At 39.9% G+C, this 21799-nt stretch overlaps 1 protein-coding gene and 1 pseudogene across 6 annotated transcripts in view; one reads left to right on the top strand and one right to left on the bottom strand.

Moving 5' to 3' along the window:
• Positions 1 to 1453: 1453 nt before the first annotated feature.
• Positions 1454 to 1699, bottom strand: LOC129622713 (SS18-like protein 2; annotated as a pseudogene).
• A 6002-nt stretch (positions 1700 to 7701) lies between these two features.
• Positions 7702 to 21799, top strand: part of THADA (THADA armadillo repeat containing) — a 334534-nt gene continuing 320436 nt past the window's right edge. For 5 of the 6 annotated variants that reach the window (XM_055539943.1, XM_055539942.1, XM_055539941.1 and 2 more), the window contains exons 1-8: positions 7703 to 8605; positions 12190 to 12289; positions 12582 to 12676; positions 13839 to 13969; positions 16438 to 16589; positions 16707 to 16739; positions 16987 to 17035; positions 20290 to 20471. In XM_055539943.1, coding sequence (XP_055395918.1) covers positions 12214 to 12289; positions 12582 to 12676; positions 13839 to 13969; positions 16438 to 16589; positions 16707 to 16739; positions 16987 to 17035; positions 20290 to 20471 — 718 coding nt within the window. In that variant the 5' untranslated portion in view covers positions 7703 to 8605; positions 12190 to 12213. Of the gene's footprint in view, positions 8606 to 12189; positions 12290 to 12581; positions 12677 to 13838; positions 13970 to 16437; positions 16590 to 16706; positions 16740 to 16986; positions 17036 to 20289; positions 20472 to 21799 lie in introns of all 6 variants that reach the window. The other variant, XM_055539939.1, reaches the window with a different exon arrangement.

Below are 21799 nucleotides of genomic sequence, written 5' to 3'. Positions count from 1 at the left end.
TTACTCACTGAAATTTTCTTTTAAAGCTTAAATATGTGATTTATGTAAAAAAAGTTACATGCATCAATATGAGTTTTAAAAACAATATTGAGCAACTTTTATAAACAAAATAATATTCTATTTGAATGTTGTATTTCAAAATAAACATATTATTTAAACTGAGCTGACAAGCTTTTCTAACATACTTCTGGGTAGGAAGTTAATAACCTAAAATCTATTTGTAAATATTTGTTTTATGTATCTTTCTGGATGAATTCTGTAATCCATGTGAAAAAATACGCTATCATTCAAACAGTGCTGAAATAAACAACTTGGTAAGTGAATGCCCCCTGTAATTTCACCCCCAGAAAAATCACTGTCGACATTTGGTGAGCATTCATCCTGGCTGAACTCCTTATTGAAAGCCAAAAATAATTCTGTAGTTTGCTGCCACATAGTGGTAAAGGAAGCATCACTGCACATGAACAAGGAAGAGAACTCGATGGTCTATTATCCCAAGCTAACAAGGAGATCCAACCAGTCCATCCTAAAGATCAGTCCTGGGTGTTCATTGGAAGAACTGATGGTGAAGCTGAAACTCCAATACTTTGGCCACCTCATGCGAAGAGCTGACTCGTTTGAAAAGACCCAGATGCTGGGAGGGACTGGGGGCAGGAGGAGAAGGGGACAACAGAGGATGAGATGGTTGGATGGCATCACTGACTCTATGGTCATGAATTTGGGTAAACTCTGGGAGTTGGTGATGGACAGGGAGGCCTGGCATGCTGCAGTCCATGGGGTCGCAAAGAGTCGGACATGACCGAGCAACTGAATTGAACTGAACTGAAGAAGTATTTGGTGAGTTACGCAGGGCACTGTACTAGTCAACAAGGACCCAAAAATGGTTCCTGTCTTGGAAAAGTTCATAAATTAGTAGGGAGACTGGCAAAGGTACAAATAACTAGCATGTCTCAACAAAGTGACAATGCCGAGACAAAACTACTGGTAGAAAAAAACAAGAATTTCTCTATCACACACATGAAATTTCACTGAGGAGATGATATATGAGATGGATCTTTGAAGTGTGAGCAAATTTCTTGGGTGGAAATAGAAAGACCTTCTGAGCAGACAGCACAGTACAATGCATGAAAGATTAGTGCTTTTAGGAAATATTGAGAAGGTCTCATAAATTGGAGCCTGGTGTATGGCGAAGGAAAGAAAGAGTACACAGAAGACAGCCAATATGTGCTCTTAGGTAGGGAAGGGATAAGATCAGAATCCTTACACATAATAAACCTAGATTTTTTATTTTTAAGGGAATTTGCTTAATTATTAAAATAAATATTTACACTGAGCATAGTTAACTCAGTGGCTTTCTTCACATTTTTTTTAAAGAGTCACAGAAGTTGCATTTATGTTTTAAGCAGTTGAGATGGTAAAGATTCTGTCTCTACTTCATAGGAAATAATTACATTCAATGACTCCTCATAACAGCCATTGCTTTTGAAGCACTGGTTGGGTTGGCATCTGTGATGGTAGCCAAATAAATGAGATTTCTATGTAACACATGCTGGTACTGGGTGCATTTGTTTGCCAGGCTTTTGTTCTGATACTCAGGATATAGCAGATCAGCTGGTCATTCTCCTCTAGGAGCCATCGGATCATTTTGATTGACTTCTGTTCTGTCTGTCAGCCAGTCTGGTATGAAGGCTGCTGACATCCATGCCCCATGAAGCCCTGTGCATCTGGTAAACCTAGCCTTATGATTAAATTCTGTGGCTGTCTTCTATGAAAATGTATGTCATTAAAGGCAAGTAAGTTTGTAAAAACACATGTAAGAACATTTAAGTGTTTCCATAAGGTCTACTGTGGAAATTATAATCAAACAACTCATAAATAATTTCTTACTTGTGATCCATTAGTCAGTATATTTTAAGTATTAAGAAAAATTTGCAGATGTGTTATACACAGTGGTAGCTAGCCTCTAAAGTGGCCCCCCAGTTACACTGGTCTTCTGGCATTTATCTGTTGGTGTAGTCCCCTCTCACAATGACCAGTACAATGAGAAGGGCTGACCTTTGTAATCAGTACTGTATTGTTGAGATGGTATGTGACTTCTGGGGCTGGGCCATATGAACCACTGAAGCTTCTACCTTGCTCTTTCTGGGGAAGGCCAGCTACTGTGTTGTGAGAATGCTCAAGCAGCCTGAGGGAGAGACCCACACAGGGAGTAACTAAGGCCTTTTGTTAACAACAAGCACCACTGAATTAAGTTATCTTAGAAATGGATCCTCTAACCCTAGGGTACGCCTTTGGGATGACTGCAATCTCATCAGAGACCTCTGGCCAGAAGGACTGAGCCAAGTAGCTGCTGAATTTCTGACCCACAGAAACTGTGAGATAATAAGTGTTAATAGTGTTTATGGGCTTCCCTGGTGACTCAGATGCTAAAGAATGTGACTGCAATGCAGGATACCTGGGTTTGATCCCTGGGTTGGGAAGATCCCCTGGAGGAGGGCATGGCAACCCACTCCAGTATCTTGCCTGGAGAATCCCCATGGATAGAGGAGTCTGGTGGGCTACAGTCCATGTGGTCATAAAGAGTTGGACATGACTGAGCAACTAAGCACAGCACAACAGTGTTTTAGACATTAAGTTTCAGTTCAGTTCAGTTCAGTCACTCAGTCATGTCCGACTCTTTTCGACCCCATGAATCGCAGCACGCCAGGCCTCCCTGTCCATCACCAACTCCCGGAGTTCATCCAGACTCACGTCCATCGAGTCAGTGATGCCATCCAGCCATCTTATCCTCTGTCATCCCCTTCTCCTGCTCCCAATCCTTCCCAGCATCAGAGTCTTTTCCAATGAGTCAACTCTGCATGAGGTGGCCAAAGTATTGGAATTTCAGCTTTAGCATCATTCCTTCCAAAGAAATCCCAGGGCTGATCTCCTTCAGAATGGACTGGTTGGACCTCCTTGCAGTCCAAGGGACTCTCAAGAGTCTTCTCCAACACCACAGTTCAAAAGCATCAATTCTTCAGCGCTCAGCCTTCTTCACAGTCCAACTCTCACATCCATACATGACCACAGGAAAAACCATAGCCTTGACTAGACAGACCTTTGCTGGCAAAGTAATATCCCTGCTTTTGAATATGCTATCTAGGTTGGTCATAACTTTCCTTCCAAGGAGTAAGTGTCTTTTAATTTCATGGCTGCAATCACCATCTGTAGTGATTTTGGAGCCCAAAAAAATAAAGTCTGACACTGTTTCCACTGTTTCTCCATCTATTTCCCATGAAGTGATGGGGCCAGATGCCATGATCTTAGTTTTCTGAATGTTGAGCTTTAAGCCAACTTTTTCACTCTCGTCTTTCACTCTCATCAAGTGGCTTTTTAGTTCCTCTTCACTTTCTGCCATAAGGGTGGTGTTATCTGCATATCTGAGGTTATTGATATTTCTCCTGGCAATCTTGATTCCAGCTTATGCTTCTTCCAGCCTAGCGCTTCTCATGATGTACTCTGCATATAAGTTAAATAAGCAGGGTGACAATATACAGCTTGACATACTCCTTTTCGTATTTGGAACCAGTCTGTTGTTCCATGTCCAGTTCTAACTGTTGCTTCCTGACCTGCATACAGATTTCTCAAGAGGCATGTCAGGTAGTCTGGTATTCCTATCTCTTTCAGAATTTTCTACAGTTTATTGTGATCCATACAGTCAAAGGCTTTGGCATAGTCAATAAAGCAGAAATAGATGTTTTTCTGGAACTCTGTTGCTTTTTCCATGATCCAGCGGATGTTGGCAATTTGATCTCTGGTTCCTCTGCCTTTTCTAAAACCAGCTTGAACATCTGTAAGTTCACAGTTCACATATTGCTGAAGCCTGGCTTGGAGAATTTTGAGCATTACTTCACATGCTAGTAAAGTAATGCTCAGACATTAAGTTTAGGAATCATTTATTATGTATCAATAGGTAAGTAATAGAAGTGTCATACTTTCTTTCATTGACTTGGGGAGAAACATATTACCAAATAACATTTTTATTATATTAACAAAGAACAAAATATATTAACAAACAATAAATCATATTCATAGCTCTAGTATATGCTTTTGGATTTCATTGTACACATGAAACTATTAAACAGGGATTATGATGAGGGATTTCTTAATTACATAAATCACCATGCATTGCTGGCAGCTTATCATAAAGTATACTTTTTTAGGATGTGGTGACTGATAGACTATTATGATTTTCGGTTAAGGAAAACAACACCTACAGGAGATACCTGCAATTGGAGTGAAGTTTATGAACAAGTAGTAAATGAATAGGGAATTAAATCCCTTTTTTTGTGGTTTTAAAAGGTCAAATTTTAATTATTCAAATGTAAAAGAAGTTAAAAAATCATTATGTATGAAAATGCATCATTAAATAACTATAAAAATATTCCCTTCCCTAACTGAGGGAATTTGATGCTTTTGAACTGTGGTGTTGGAGAAGACTCTTGAGAGTCCCTTGGACTGCAAGGAGATCCAACCAGTCCATTCTGAAGGAGATCAGCCCTGGGATTTCTTTGGAAGGAATGATGCTGAAGCTGAAACTCCAGTACTTTGGCCACCTCATGTGAAGAGTTGATGCATTGGAAAAGACTCTGATGCTGGGAGGGATTGGGGGCAGGAGGAGAAGGGGACGACAGAGGATGAGATGGCTGGATGGCATCATTGACTCGATGGACTGAGTCTGAGTGAACTCCGGGAGTTGGTGATGGACAGGGAGGCCTGGCGTGCTGCGATTCATGGGGTCGCGAAGAGTCGGACACGACTGAGAGACTGAACTGAACTGTACCTGCTTTAACAGGTACATATTTAAACTACACTTAAAACCCAGATATACTAATAACTTTTCATGATTTTATGTAGCCCACACTTTCACAATAAGATGCCACTTATGTATTTTCTTTTATACTTTTATATATTAAGGATTACCGAGTCTTCAAAAATTCCCTTGGAATACGTTTTTACTAGTAAAATATATAGCTACTTAAAAAATGGTTCATAGCCCAAATTTATGCTATGTTCTGAAAAATCTCAAGCAGAGAATTTAAAATAGTCTCAAGTTGGGCTTCCCAGGTGATGCAAGCAGTAAAGAACCTGCCTGCCAAAGCAGGAGGTTCAAGAGATGTGGGTTCAAACCCTTCTGGAGTTCGAAGATCTTCTGGAGTAGTAAATGGCAACCCACTCTAGTATTCCTGCCTGCAAAATTCCATGGACAGACGAGCCTGGTGGGCTACAGTCCATGGGGTTGCAGAGTCGGACATGACTGAGTGAGCACTTATAAGCTGGCAGTGCAAGGTGACTACAAAAAAAAAAAAAAAACTCTTTTCCAAACACGTTACTCTTTCAGTCTTTAAAACCTGAACTTTCTCTTGCCTTTATTTCCCCTAAAGTTACCACTCCATTTATTTGCCCCTGTGTACTAGAAGCACTGGAGTTGTCTCTGCTTGATCTCATCATTGTCAGTTCTTTTCCTCCCAGTCTCTTTTACACCCATTCAAACCCACTCCAAGCAAACTTTTGCCCCATCACTCTATGAATGGAAACTTTATCCTTCCAGTTGCTCAGATCAGAAATCTTGGAATCATCTTTAACTCCTCTTTTCCTCATACCCTATTTTATCTTTCAGGAAATCCTGTTGGCTTACTTCCAAATCATATCCTGAATTTGTCCACTCTTCACACATTCCACTGCTACTGTTGTGATCTGAGCCGCCAGCATCTTGCCTGCTTAGTTTATAGCAATAGCCTCTTCACTCACTGGTCTTCCCACTTCTGCTAAAGTCTAGTCTCAACAAAGTAGATCCAGTGGCTCTTTGTAGATTAATCCTATCACTTCCTGCTCAAAATTACTCCCCACTTCACTTAAAGTCCTTGTAAGACTTTACATAATGGAAACTCCCTCGTTTCATCCCCTGTAACATATACCTTTGCTCACCTGGTTCCAGCCACACTGGCCTCCTTGTGGTTCTTCCACACCAACCTCCTGCCCTGATACCAGTGCAGTGGCTGTTCCCTCTGCACAGAAATTTTGTAAATCTTTACTCCAGGAGGCCTACCCTGACCACTCTATTTAAAATGACAACAAATCTCCCCACAGTCCATTCTCATCTTCTGTTTCCCGTTTTCTCAATGGCAGTTAGTGCCTTTTCACATACATGTTTGTTGTGTTTGTTTGCCTCCAAGCTCATGCTCTAGTTTTGTGGGGAAGAGTCACAATGTCTGCCCCTTACTTTCAAATGGTTGGGCCAAAATTTAAAAAGGGTTGGAATACAGATCATTATGAAGTTAATTTCAGTGACCTGGAAACATATACTGAAAAAAGGGAAACACTTAAAAAGGGTGTTAAAATACAAAATTCAACCAAGTAAATTTGAAGATCTAATTGGTTTTATTCAATGATTCATGGATCAGGCAGCATCCCACCTAGTAAATAGGAAGGCACTCCATAAGTGGTACAAAACGGGAAGCTTCTATAGAAATGACGTGGGACAAGGAGGTTAACGATAAAGGAAAAGAAAGGATTGTTCCAGGTAAGGTTACCTCTCTAGTGCTGTTTAGAAATTCCATTCTTGAGACAGGCTGAAACTGCAATGAAGTCTTGGTTTGCAATGAAGTTTGGGGCTAGTGGCTCCACCCTGGGTGTGTTCTTTTTTTCTTCTTCTTTTTTAAAAACAATGGTTAAGATGGTAAATTTTGTTATGTGTATTTTACAACTTAAAAGACAGAAAATATCAGAGCACATAGCTCCTGTAGAGTAATAAGCAGTTCAAGAAATTTTTCTTGTAGTTACAAAGTATGAGTATTGAGGTGTAGTTGGTTTAAGGTTCAATGCATTTCTTACTACCAGTCCCAATCAAAATTAGAAAAAAAATTGATGTAGAGAAAGTTCTACATACACTCATCAGCTGACACATACAAGAAAGTTCACAGCAGCATTGTTAGAGGAAAAGCTGGAACCTATCCAGATTTCGAGAGGAGAATGGATAAATGTGGTATATTAAACAATGGAATAGGAGGCAGTAGTGGTAAAGAACCCTCCTGCCAACGCAGGAGACATAAGAGACTCTGGTTCAATCCCTGGGTCGGATCCCCTGGAGAAGGAAATGACAACCCACTACAGTATTCTTGTCTGAAGAATCCCATGGACAGAGAAACCTGGTGGGTTACAGTCCATGGGGTCGCAGAGTTGGACACGACTGAGGTGACTTTAGCACGTGAATGAAATAACTATCGTGAAGTCGCTCAGTCGTGTCCGACTCTTCATGATCCCATGGACTGTAGCCCACCAGGCTCCTCCATCCATGGCATTTTCTAGGCAAGAGTACAGGAGTGGGTTGCCATTTCCTTCTCCATGAAATAACTATAGGAACCTGCTTTTCTGTGGATGCCAAAAGCAATGGTGAGAGAAGCAAAGTCCTGGAGAAAACAAACCGATTCCATAAATAAAGTTCAAAATCAAACAAAATAAGATATACTCAGTAATACATACGTGATAAAATTACAAAGAAGAATAAAAGAAGGTGAGATAAAATTCAGAAAAGTCACGACTGAAAACTTAAAATCATTAACCTGGCTAAAGGTGTGGGGATATTCAATGTTTATCAATACTTCCCGAATTAATTGCACTTGAATATAGATAGCCTCAGTGTTTATTTCCTCATCTTACCGTCCCCCTCCCCCGACCCCCTCAGCTTCTAGAGTAGAGGCTGTTGTTCAGTCGCTAAGTCGTGTCTGTCTCTTTGTGACCCCAAAGACTGCAGCAAGCCAGGCTTCCTTTCCTTCACTATCCCGTGGACTTTGCTCAAACTGATGGCAATTGAGTCCGTAATGCTAGAGTAAAAGTTGGCACCTACTTATTTTATTTATGCATTTTTTTCAAAGGTCTGAACCATCTGATAAAACGTGGTCATCGCGTTAGTCAGTCACCTGAGACTCTTTACAACCCCAAGGACTGTAGCCCAGCCAGGCTCCTCTGTCCATGGAATTCTCCGGGCAAGAATACTGCCGAGGGCTGTCATCCTTTACTCATCTTAGTCAAAGTTCAAACAGTAGTTTCAGGGGACTGCCCGTCCCACCCCCTACCCCATTTCATAGGCTCTAAAGTCTTTAGGCTCCCGTTCTAGCGGCCCGGAGGCAGTTTTCTCCCTGTCTCGGCGCTGAGGATGAGGAGTGGGAGGAGAGTGGAACGTCTGGCTTAAGGCAAAAGTGCTTTCCAGGCGGTCAGGGGTGTGGAGGCCACAGTGAGAATTGCCCTAAATGGAAGGAGGCGAGCGGCGACTGGCCCAGCCAAGGCGGTGGGTGAAGCACTCCGCGCTCTCTTTAAAGCAGAGTCAAAACTCACTAGCACCGGTTCGCGGGTGACATCAACACCTATCTGAATTCCTGATTGGAGAAGCTCCCTGGTTCAATTCTCGCGATGATGCTTCCTCCACGTCAATTACTTCCCTCCCTAACCCGGACCCGGTAGTCGACTACAGACCACGCTGTGAGCTACCGAGACACCGTAGAACTAGACCAGCTTCCGGGACTCATCCTGACTGCTGCGACTCTTCTCAGACGCTCACGGGCACGAGGTTTGGCTTCCAGGCGTCTTCTTTGCCAGAGCCGCGGTAGTGCGCGACTCTCCACCGCTTGGCCACTTTACTAGGGCAGCCAGGGGATGCACATCAATTCCCGTTCTATAGTTACGCGAGAATTTGGCGGTCTTGAAACTGATTTCCGAAAGCTTAGGTCTCCATGGAGATAGCACTTTAACCACTCCCCCCCCCCCCCCCCACCCCGCATGTCATTCCCTAGACTCCACGTGGTTGGGAAATTGTCCACAATGTTTGTGGGAGTCAGCCAGAAAGGTGTAGGTTTCACTGGAGCAGCAATCATAAGGGAAGCAGCCAGTGGGGAGCAGGAGGAGTATAATTTACTGAGCATCTTCTGGCCACTTAAGGAGTGCCTTAAGGTGGGCACGAGATTTTCCACTATTGGGAGGACAAACGTTTGGGCATCCACTGAGCACGCATAAGCACCAAACCTCTTTGTGCAGTCTTAAGGGTTCCAAGATAAAATTCTGCGGCAAATTTGCTCACGATTCATCACAGAATCGTCTCCCCATTTGCCTATCTCTATCCCTTCTAAGGTTTGTATGTTGGTGACTTACCTGGGAAGTAATCCCTAGTGCTTATTCCCCTTGATTTAATCATGTCGCTTTTCAAATTTTTACCTTGTCGATGCCTTTCTAACAGTGTCCGTTTTTATTACCATTTTCTGTTAAGTGGGTTTTCCTATTTCACTGCTGTATTAATTTCTTACTTTGCAGAGCGACCATAGGTTCCTCATTGTGAGGACTAGCTTGTCACTTAGATGACAAGTAGTCCACTTTTCTGCTGTTAAAAGTACACATACTTTTTAGTACATCACTGATAAATGTTTGTTAACTCATTAGTTTATTCATCAAAAATTTTTAAGGACCTGATATATGCCAGGTACTGTTTTGGGAATTGATGATTAAAACAGTGAATAAAACAGATTAAACTTGCTGCCTTCATTGAATTTATTACTAGGGGAGACATATATGCAAATAAACAAGTTCTTTTAAGTTCAGGTAGTAGTAAGTGCTATAAAGAAAATAAAGCAATAGAAATGACCTATATGTGAGTAGAAGTGGTGGAATTTTAAATAGAGTGTCCATGGAAGGCTTCTTAGAGGAGGTAATGTTTGGGAAGAGACCTGAATGGTGAGGAGTTGGCCTTGCAAAGATTTGGTGGAGTAAGCCTAACAGTAGACATATCAGGACGTACAAAGTCCCCTAGATGGTGAAGAGAAGATTGATTTGAAGTGAACTGCAATGGAAGGAAGGGCCAGGTTATTTAGGGCCTTGAAGGCCAAAGTCTCAAATTTATATTTTATTCTAAGTAGAAATAAAAGCCCTTAGAAAATTTTAAGCAAGAGAGTAGTTAAATTTGAAAAAAATTGCTTTGAAGACTGTGAAAAGAATGGACTCTTCAGAAGCAGGATGGAAGTTTGGAGACCAATTGGGAGTTTATTGCAGGGATCCAGGTTAAAAGGGTTCATTGAATTTCTATTTGGATATTGGATAGTCTCAGTGTTGGAAAGTTCTCTGAAAGGCAGCTCATTTTATAATTGAACCGTAGATTTTTTCCTTTGTATTAAGCTGTAATTTGCCTCCCTGAAGCTTGCGCTGACATCTCCTAATTCTGTAGCCATCTAAGACAGAAGACATCTGAGACTTCCCTGGTGGTCCATTGGTTAGGACTCAGCGGTTTCACTGCTGTGGCCCTGGGTTCAATCACTGGTCCAGGGAACTGAGATCTTGCAAGCTGTGCAGCAATGTGGCCAAAAAAAGAAAAAAACCCCGAAAACTACAGAATAAAATCTATTCCTCTTTCTCTCAGTCCTCCAACAGCAGCACTCATTCTGTCCTCTTTTCTCTAGGCCAAACACCTTTGGTTTACTGAACTGTTTTCTAAAGGGAGGTGCTCTCCAGGACCTTCAGAAATCTGGCTGTTCCTTGGAAAGTGAAAGTGAAGATGTCTCAGTTGTGTCCGACCCTTTGCGACCCCATGAACTATACAGTCCATGGAATTCTCCAGGCCAGAGTACTGGAGTGGTAGCCTTTCCCTTCTCCAGGGGATCTTCCCAAACCAGGGATTGAATCCAGGTCTACTGCATTGCAGGCGGATTCTTTACCAGCTGAGCCACAAGGGAAACCCAAGAATACTGGAGTGGGTAGCCTATCCCTTCTCCAGCAGATCTTCCTGACCCAGGAATCTAACTGGGGTCTCCTGCATTGCAGGCAGATTCTTTACCAACTGAGCTATCAGGGAAGCTTGGAAGCTCTGTCATTTGCTATGGCTCCTAGCACATATGGCTCCTAGCACAGCACCTATTGCTCCATACATTCCCTGACCTGTGAAGATGACCATCCCTTGGTCTAGCTGATTCCTAATGCGGATTTTAAGTCATGTTGCACTATTGGCTTGTGGCTCACAAACCACGTGTTGAATTGTTCAAACCACATTTTATCTCTCCTACCTCCCCATCCTGTATTTCTGGGTATTATAAATCCTGTATTGTATTGTTCTTATCCAAAAGCAGCATTTTACATTTATTTCTATTTCATCTTGGTAAGTTTATTCCAGTTTATTGGTCACTTTTTAAACCCTGATTCCATCATCCAACACTGTGTTGGATGCTCCTAGCTCTGTGTCTTTTCTTAATTCACTGTATTATGTCCTCTACTGTCTACATGATAAACACCACTAAAAATCCTCAAGAAGAGAGCCCCATGTGGCATTTCCCTAGTGACTTGTCTTCAGACCACATGGTACTCTGAGTGTGTTCCTTTGAGTATCTTTGTTCAGCCTATTGTGAATCCTGTTAGCTGAAACAAACTCTATTTATTAGCTGAAAGCAAACTCACAGGGATAGTATGTGAAAGTTTACTTTATCAAAAATTTTTCAGAAATCAAGATACAGCTTGTTAGGATACCTCCTGATCTGTCAGTCCAAGAAGTCACAGAGATTAGGTAGGCCTACTATATTTTTGAAAAGCCGTTCTGGTTTATTTGTTTAAAATGAAGGTTTGCTGTATTTAAAATACAAAGACTGGGTAGGTAAAAGTAACCTTAGACAGTAATAAACTCTTCTTGAGTCTAAAAAAAGTTTTTCAAAACAGCAGTCCTTAGGCCAGTCGTTTAAGCCTGTGGCAGCTTTGCTCCCCAGGGGACATTTGGCAATGACTGGAGACCTTTTTCGGTTGCCACAACTTAGAGGAAAAAGGATGCTACTGGCATCTATCTAGTGGGCAGAGACCATGTCCTACAGTGCTTGGGATGATACCCTGTGGCAAAGAATTATCTGGTGCCAACTGTCAGCAACACAGAGTTCTTCAGTGCATTAGACAGTCTCTTTAAAAAAATCTTTATTTTTATTTATTTGTTTGTTTGTTTGTTTAGCTGTGCTGATCTTAGTTGTGGCACTCAGGATCTTTCATTGCAGATTCGCACTCTTAGTTGCGGCGTGTGGGATCTAGTTCCCTGACCAGGTGTTGAACCCAGGCCCCTGCATTGGAAGCATGGAGTCTTAGCCACTGGACCACCAGGGAAGTCCTTAAGCAGTGTCTTAAAACTCTTCTTTCTTGTAGTGACTACTGTTGATTCTATTTAAAATGGGTGTAAAGAAGAAGAAAGAAACACAGGTTACTTCATTGACCGTTTGTCATCGGGACCTTGAAACTTTGAAATGTAAGTGATTTCTGACTTGTTTATCTCTTTTCGAGGTTGCAAATGGTTGATTTATCTCTGGGACTCCATATCACAGAATGTTCAGACTCTTGGAATTTAATCATTGCATGTTCTTTACATTCAGTTTTGGATATAAAATGGTTTTCTTAAACATCTGTCTTCAGTCTAAGTTCTCCTGGGTTTTGTTTGTTTATAAATATTTAAATTTTATAGAACACATAACAAAGATAAACTCATATCTATATATTGTGAAAGCATTGAAGAAATTTTTGTTTTGTTTTGTTTTATATAGCCTTGGCTGATGTGGAAGGGAAAAATCTAGCTTCTTTGCTGTTGCATTGTGTACAACTCACTGATGGAGTGTCACAGATCCGTTATGTTAAACAGGTAAGGCTGATCTGATGTTCATGGATGCATCTTGTAGGTTATCATGCTATTATGGACTTCTAAAGTTAACTGAGCCACCAAGGAAGTCCTAAAATTAACTGATAATTTTTGGCTCCTAATTATTTTTTTACATTTGGAGTATATTTATGCTCCACAATGTTTGTTAGTTTCTACTGTTCAGCAGAGTGAATCATCCTTATATATAATATGTGTTGCTGTTTAGTCGCTAAGTCCTGTGGACTCTTAGGTACCGCATAGACTGTAACCTGCCAGGCTCTTCTGTCCATGGGATTTCCCAGACAACAATACTGGATTTGGTTGCTATTTCCTTCTCCAGGCTCCTAATTATTTAATACTGAGGTATCATTAAAGAATAGAAATTTTTTTTTCTATTCATTTTATGATTTTTTAAATTCAAAGTGGCAATGTAAGCCATATTGAGGCTTTACCACTGTTGGAATTGTATATAGGTAGGATAATGAGATAATTGACATTGACATTGAAGTCGCTCAGTCGTGTCCAACTCTTTGCGACCCCGTGGATTGTAGCCTACCAGACTCCTCTGTCCATGGAATTTTCCAGGCAAGAGTACTGGAGTGGGTTGCCATTTCCTTCTGCAGGAGATCTTCCCAACCCAGGGATTGAACCCAGGTCTCCCGCATTGTAGGCAGACGCTTTACCATCTGAGCCACCAGGGAAGTCCTTATGAGATAATAGTGCATTCTTTTTTGGTAGAGATAAATTAGAAAAATATTTTTATCTATCTGGATCTTCAAAACTTTTTAGCAGATACATTAAAAAGTTAACGCAAAATGTAAAAATTGTCCTTACCTTTGATATTAGGATTTATCATTTGAACCTGCATAGTATTTTTTGGAAAGTAGTTAAATGTATCATTGGTTTTCAGTAATGCTACAGAATTCCTGTACCTTAAGCCATTAACAAGTCAGTAATTTTCAGTGAAGGTGGGTCTGGAGGGTAAAGTGAGTGTTGGGGGCATGGTTTAAAAAAGTTAATAAATATTGAAATAGGTGTTTAAAACAGTGTAGTGTGGAAAATATTACACATTAAAATTGAGACTTAAAGTATTTGAATCCATGTTACTTTTCTATACTTGATATTAGAAAAAAATTACTATAACTTTGAATTTTTTGGATTATAGATTGTGCCCTTACTGGAGAAGGCAAATAAAAATGGCACATGTGATCCCACTATTCGAAGTTGTTTGGATATTTTAGCAGGCATTTATCTTTCTTTGAATCTAAAGAATCCCTTGAAGAAAGTCTTGGCAAGGTAAGAAAAAAAAAGAAAGCAAAGTTAGGCATTGTAAATGTTCAGTTTGACCGAAAGTAACTAGTATTTAAGGTTCCCTCTTTGGTAAAACTGAAATGAAATATATCACTTAGCAATTTCATTCATACAATTTTGTCTTTGTTTTGTTTTGTTTATTCATTTATCATAATTCTTTAAAAATGTAAAAGGCTTCTTAGGTCACAGACCTTAAAAAAATAGGCTGTAGGCTATAGTTTGCAGACTCCTGGTTTAGTACATTTACATGTAATGTGATTATTGGTTAAATTTAAACCTGTCACCTTACTGTTTTTTTCCTCTCTGTCCTATCTGTTTTTGTTTAAACGTTTTTAATTACATAGGTAATATAGAAATATATGCTTAGTGTAAAAACTTAAAGCTGTATAGAAGTACACAAAATAAAAAGTGAGCTTTCCATTGCACTATTTCTGGCCTCTCTTTTTTCTTAGTAAAGGTTATTACTTAACATTTTGGTGTTTCTTTGTAGATCTTGTCCCTGGATTTAGTGTATGCATGCTTTTACATAAATGGGATTATACTCTGGGTACTTCTTCGTAGGTTATTCTTTACTAAAGAATGTCTTAGAAATATTTTCATGTCAGTATAGTCTTTACTTTTTTTTTAGTCGTAGTTAAAAATCCCCCACATAACATAAAATTTACCATCCTAACCATTTTTGAGTGTTCAGTTCAGTAGTGTTAAGTGTATTCACATTATTATGCTGTGGATCTCTAGAATTTTTTCACCTTATAAAACTGAAACTGTACTCGCTAAACAAGAACTCCTTATTTCCTTCTCCCCCTCGTCCCTGGCAACCACCATTATTCTTTCTGTTTCAATGGTTTTGATTACTTTAGTACCCTGTATAAGTGGAATATTTGAACTTATCTCTCTGTGACTAACTTAATGTCCTCAAGATTCATCCGTGTTGTAACACATGACCGCGTTCCTTCCTTTTAAGGCTGATTAATACTCTGTTGTATTTACATAGCACATTGTCCATCCATTCCTGCTGATAGAGATTTGGGTTGCTTCTTCCTCTTGACTGTTGTGAGTAGTGCTGCTTTTTGGACACAGGTGTGCAAATATCTCTTAGCGATCCTGCTTCCAGTTCTTTTGGATATATATGCAGAAGTGGGATTGCTGAATATGGTAACTCTATTTTTAATTTCCCAAGGAACTTGCAAGCAATTTTCCATATGACTCCACTATTTTACATTTCCACCAAAAGTCCTCATTCTTTCTAACAGCTATAGATACTCCATAATATGGATGCACTGAAATTCATATGTGCCATATTACATATCTCTTCTCCATTGATAGATTGCTTTCAAGTTTTCATTATTCCAATAATGCTACAGTGATATTCTTGTGTATATAATTATATATGTGTATTTCTCTGAAATGAATTCCTAGAAGTGAAATTACTTGACCAGACTTATGCCTATCAAAATTTTTGATAGGTATTGCTAAATTGTACTCCTCAATATTCCTATTTTTCAATATTTTTTCCTTCCAGAAAAACTTTAGAATTGTTGAGTCAATTTCTTAAAAAAAATGTTAATTTAGATAAACTGTGGTAAAATTGGCATTATATTTAATTTACCCATTCAATAGATTTTTACTGATTATCTACTATGTGTCAAGTGTTCTTCTAGGCATTGGGGACATAGTGAATGAAACAGAATGGAGGTTATTTCTAAGAGGAAGACAGGAGATAGAAAAATTAGCAAAATATATAGGAGGGAATGAGTGCTATGGATAAAGAAACAAAGCAGAGAAGTAGGAAAGGGAGTCCCAAGGATGGGGGTGAGGGCTACAGTGTAAAATATAGTAGTCTTTTCAGATATCTTTGTTTAGTGTCATTGATTGGGTGATCTTTGAGATTGACCTGAAAGGGATGAGGAAATGATGAATGGGGAATAATCTTTGGGATATTTGAGAGAAGAGAATTCCAGGTGGAGGAAATAACAAGTACAAAGACTTTGGCATGTTGTTGGAATGGAGAAAGGCTGTGTAGCTAAAGCTAAGTGAACAAGGATCAAGATGAACCAGAGAGATGATGGGGGGGCCATATTGTGTAAAGTCTCATAAGTCATCGTAAGCACTTTGGCTGCTGCGTTGACTGAGAAGGACATTGTTGGGTGGTTTTAGGCAGAGGAATAAATGATGTTTTAGTAATATCAATCTGGCTGCTCTGTTGAGGTTAGTCCTTGGAAAGGGAGCGAAGCAGGTTGGAAACAGGAAGACCAGAGGAGAGATGATAGACCAAGGAGTTCCAATGATAGCGGTTATCATTGGGTAGTTCCAATGATGGTGAAGTTATTCTCTGACTGTATTTTGAAGGTATAGTTCAGTATTTCTTCATTTGTAATATTCTCTTCCCCCCCAACATTTCCTTGAACATACTCTAAGGTGGTCAAATTTTTAATATTTGGTTCTTTTTCTAGCTCACTAAATGGCCTACCTGAATTTTTTCTAATTGAGGCTACACAAAGTTTTACTTCTCGTCTTCAGGAAGAGTTGAATACGAGTACTGATCTGTACTCTTACAGAAAAGTTATTGACAATATATCTTGCTGTATGGAAAACTTCGACTTGGGTAAGCTAGCTTTTTTCTGGTACTTTTTCTGGCTAACATCTGTCATTCCATCAGTGTTTTGAATGGTGTTAATTTTAGTTCTGAAACTCCTTACCAGTGTTAATTTTTTCCCCACAGGTAGATCAAGTGTTAATAATCTTCTTGAAAATGGTAAGTTCTATTTTATTTTATTCTGAGAGGTGACTGCTTGTATAAGTTGTTTTGTAACTGATTCTTTTAAGTTTCTTGGCGGTGGGTGGATTACTACAGATGATGAAGGTATATTATGCTCCTTCCTTTTAAATTTCTACTTTTATGATATCGTTTTAGGTAGCAGTGATTTTAAATATTTTCTTGTGCTGAAGTCAGAGTCCACAGTTTTAAACTCTGATTTTTTCTTATGCCCTTTTTGTTTCAGTGCTTCATTTCCTGCAGAAGAGTTTAATTGAAATCTCAGAAGAAAACAGGCAAGTGTTACATGTCTTCATGCCTGTGCATGTGGTATGCACATTTGCAGTGGTACTTTATCTTTGTGCGGGCTTCCCTGGTGGCTGAGTGGTAAAGAGTCTGCTTGCAGTGTGGGAGCCGCAGGAGACACGGGTTCTATCCTTGGGTCGGGAAACCCCCCCGAAGGAGGGCGTGGCAACCCACTCCAGTAATCTTGCCTGGAGAATTCCATGGACAGAGGACCCTGGTGGGCTATAGTCCATGGGGTCACAAAGAGTCAGACATGACTGATGCGACTTAGCATGCACACACGCCTTGTCTTTGTACAAGGAAATTTTTAAGAAGGGTCCAGGGTGTACTTCTTTCCATCCCTCTCCATTAATATTAGATGTAATTATTTAAATTTATTTTTTGAGATTTGATATTTAATTAAAAAAAATCAAATAAGTTATGAGAATAAATGAGAAAGGGAAGAGTTCTTTTCTTTACTGTTTCTTTTTCATAGCATCCTGTTGTTATTTCATAGATGACATATGCTCTGTTATCTCTCTGAGAATATTAATAGAGTTTTCTTTTTTAAAGTTTTCATATCTTTACATAGGTCTCAGTTTCTTTCAAGCTGCCTTTTTGTTTGCTGCTTTTGGTCATTATGTTTGTTGCCAGAAGCTTTCCTTGGAAGTCTGGTAATCCTTGTCTGAGTACCCATTTAAGACTGGGGCACTGAGACTTACTTGAATCTCTACATATGGATGGGGGCTTCCCTGGGGCTCAGACAGTAAAGAATCCACCTGCAGTGCAGGAGATCTGGGTTTGATCCCTGGGTTGGGAAAATACCCTGGAGGAGGGCATGGCAACCCACTCCAGTATTCTTTCTTGGAGAACCCCATGGACAGAGGAACCTGGTGGGCTGCAATCCATGGGGTTGCAAAGAGTTGGACATGACTGAATGACTAAGCACACACACAGGTATGGATGGGGTTGATTGTAGGCTTTATTGAAGTCTGGTCTAGCTGGACTGTTTCTTTGGGGAACCCTTGATGTCAGTATCTTTAGGTCTTTTTGCATGGGTAGTGGATTTGCCAAGGAAGAACCTTTCAAACCATTGACTTAATATTCTGGTTGCTGAGTGAGGGAATAAAGCTGAGATCTTGACATTTAGCATTTATTGTGCAGATATTTTCCTAATTCTCCTGCTTGCAATATGGTATCGTTGCCTTAACTTTGTGTGTTCTCTTCCTGTCCAGTCACTTGCTGTTTTATCGTCCCTAGAGGTAAAACCAAGGAATGTTTGCTAGCTGGGAGGGATGGCCCAGAGCTGGCATTCTTCTTCGGCAGACTTGTAACCACTCTTCCTGTTTTCATCCCTACATTTTCCTTCATGTCAAGGAGCACCTGGTGGCAACAATTTTTTAGCCTTTAGGGGCTGCAAATCAGGTTGCTCTGGGTGTGTTCTCTGACTTAGGATTCAGAATCATTCTTGATCCTGTTAAGTCAGTTATCACTCATCCATCTGCTACTTAAATTTTAGTATTGTCTTGTCTGTTTGTTGCCCTTGTGTATTTATGTCTTTTAATGTTGTAAATCCCTTGGCTGTGGTTTAGGGAGCCTCTGAGGGGATAGTAAAAGTAACACCTGTGTGCCATGTTTAACCCAAGATCTCTTTTGCCTTACCTGGAGCTCCTTCTTGTCCCCTTTAGGCTTCTCTTTCTCTGCTCATCTCTTCGGTGTGGGTTCTGTCTTTCCATTCTGTTTGTTTTGACTGCTTAGTATTGTCCACTTCTTTGGTGTCACCTACATTGCTATATTTAGGATGCCCAGATTTATCACTCCAAGTTAGATCTCTTCTCGAAGTGGTAGACTACTTTAGTGGTTGTCTTCTGGACATCTCAACTTGCATGTTTTACAGGTGCCTCAGATTCAATGTATCCAAAAGAAAATTCACTGTCTTTTTATCTCTTCCCCAAACCCCTGGTAGCCTCTATTCTACTTTCTGTCTCTTTGAATTCTGGGTACCTCAAATAAGTAGGATACAGTATTTGTCTTTTTTGTCTGACTTACTTATAATGTTTTAAAGGTTAATCTTTGTTGTAATTTGTTTCAGAATTTCACTCCTTTTTATGGTGAAATCATATTCCATTGTATGCATAGACCATATTTTGTTTTTGCACTTGCTTGTTGATAAACATTTGGGTTGTTTCTATCTTTTGGCTAATGTGAATAATGCTGTTGTAAACATTGATATATAAATAACAGTTTGAGTCTCTACTTTCAGTGCTCTTGGTGTATACTTAGGAGTAGAATTGCTGGATCATATAAATATTCTATGTGTAACTATTTGAGGAACCCCCAAACCGTTTCCCCTGATTTTTCTTTTTATATCACTCTTGCATTCTGCTATGTTGAGAACAGACTGCGAGTGGCAGGCATAGAAGCTGGGAGACTAGTTCAGACTCTGGCAGTAACAGTGAGGGAGAGATGAGAGTGCCTGGGAGTAGCAGTGGAGGTGGTCTGATAATGGATATGTTTTGAAGGTAGAACCACAGGATTTTCTTACAGATAGGATGAGTGGGAAAGGAATCAAGGATAATTGCATTTTCTGTAGGATAGAGATTCTAGCAGGTGGAGCGAGTATGGAGTTGCAGATAAGTGTGTCAGACATCCAGGTGAAGATATTGAATACAAAGTTGTACATACAAGTCTGGAATTAGGAAGAGAGGTCTGGGCTGGAGATGAAAACTGGGGAATTGTCAGCATATAGATTATAATTTAAAGCTTATGAGCTAAATGAACTCAGCATCAAGGGAGTGAGTTAGATAGACAGAAGAGGTAAGGACTGAGTTGTGGTGAAATCTAATGTAAGGACATCAGGGAGAAGAGGATGAATTAGCCATGTTGTCTCAGAAGCATGAAAAAAGTGAAATAGAAAATCTAAGAGCATTTTGGAAGTTAGGTCAAGGAAATTGTAAAGTTAGGGAGTGTTCAGATTTTAAAATTGTGTCATTTATTCTTGATTTGTTATTTTTACTCTTAAAAACAAGAAATGAAGTTAGCCATTAGAAGAGAAAAAGGGAAAGTTTTGAGCTAAGTTAAAAGAGTGTCAAAAGTTTGCAATAAATGTCTACATAATTGAATATTTCTGGGAATGGAAAAAAGAGGCATAGATGTTGATTATAATCTAAAATTGATTTTGGCTGTTTGATGAGGAATTATTTTGATGAGAAAAGAGGTGACATTTTGACTTTTCTTTTGTAATAATGTCTTTTTTTTGTTGTAGAAAATTGGCTGGAAATCATATTGTTCAAACGCAGTTGATGAATGACTTGTTGGTGAGCATTAGAGTTTCGGTGATGTTAGTACAGAAAGTACAGGGTTTCCAGAGACTTCATTTGAAGAATTCTCCTACCTGGCAAAGTATGTGTGGACTGCTGAGTATGTTTACCAACTTTTTAAGTGATGGTAAGTATGAAACATACAGTGATGATTATAATTGAGTGTTAATCTGTTTTCACTTCTAATAGTATGAGATATTCAATACTTAGCTGTGATAATAGAACTTCCTTTCCCTCAGCCCCTCAAAGTGCGGAAAGATCCTGGATTATAAGGTTTTAATACTTTTTCTTTCAAAGATACCAGTTCAACTTATCGGGATAACACTTCAGGACTTTTCTAAATGTGTGTGTGTCTGTGTATGTGTGTGTGTGTATTGCATACAAAGCAGAAAACGTAACAACCTTAGTGTTGAAAAGCCACAGGCTTTAAAAAGTGAAAGAAAATTCTTGAGAAATTTCCAAATTTGAAGGTAAGATCTGGAAAGTTTAGTGTAACCCATACATTTTTCCTTAGCAGCAGGTGCTTCCTTCAAATCATGCCCGTGGTCACTGTGGGGTCATTCTTCCTCCTTCTGTCTCATGTTGATTCTGTCCATATGATCTGTACCACCAGGAAACCAAGTGATTAATGAGAGAAAATGTCTTTTTTTTTTTTTTAAAGTATTTCAACCAAGAAGCTGAAATGATAGAATTAGAATATCACCCTTCTGTAACTCCCAGTGAGTTGAGATGGGCATTAAGCATCAACGGCTGTTAACATTACAGAAAGAGACAACCAGATAACACGTGCCTATTGCTTTGTGGTCTTGATTTTATCACTTGCAGTTTTTCCCAAAGGGATTGAACTTGAGATTGTTCCATCTCTCAGTCACCTGCCAGTTTGCAGGAATTACAGAGGACAGAAGAATGTGTTGAATTGTGCTAGGGGTAAATAAACATCCAGATTGTGGAAAACTGTACAGGTTAAACGGAGAAGGCAATGGCAACCCACTCTAGTACTCTTGCCTGGAAAATCCCATGGACGGAGGAGCCTGGTGGGCTGCAGTCCATGGGATCGTGAAGAGTCAGACATGACTGAGCGACTTCACTTTCACTTTTCACTCTCATGCATTGGAGAAGGAAATGGCAACCCACTCCAGTGTTCTTGCCTGGAGAATCCCAGGGACAGAAGAGCCTGGTGGGCTGCCATCTCTGGGGTCGCACAGAGTCGGACACGACTGAAGCGACTTAGAAGCAGCAGCAGCAGCAGCCAGCAGTACAGGTTAAGAGGCCAGAGTTCTTCAGTAGAAATTATAACAAGAAGAAAAAGGCGAAGGGGGCACCTGTAGATTAAAGGACATATCACATTTTTTTAAATGGATGAAGCATTTCTGCCTTTCTGCTTTGCCGTCTTCAGTATGTTGCTTTCGTGCACGTGTTTGCTGTTTCATGGTTACTGTATGACTACTCTGCCTC

Source organism: Bubalus kerabau, chromosome 11, assembly GCF_029407905.1.
Source record: "Bubalus kerabau isolate K-KA32 ecotype Philippines breed swamp buffalo chromosome 11, PCC_UOA_SB_1v2, whole genome shotgun sequence".
NCBI classification, from domain to species: domain Eukaryota; kingdom Metazoa; phylum Chordata; class Mammalia; order Artiodactyla; family Bovidae; genus Bubalus; species Bubalus kerabau.
The sequence above is the reverse complement of the archived record's forward strand: the minus strand, read 5'-3'. Positions and strand labels throughout refer to the sequence as shown.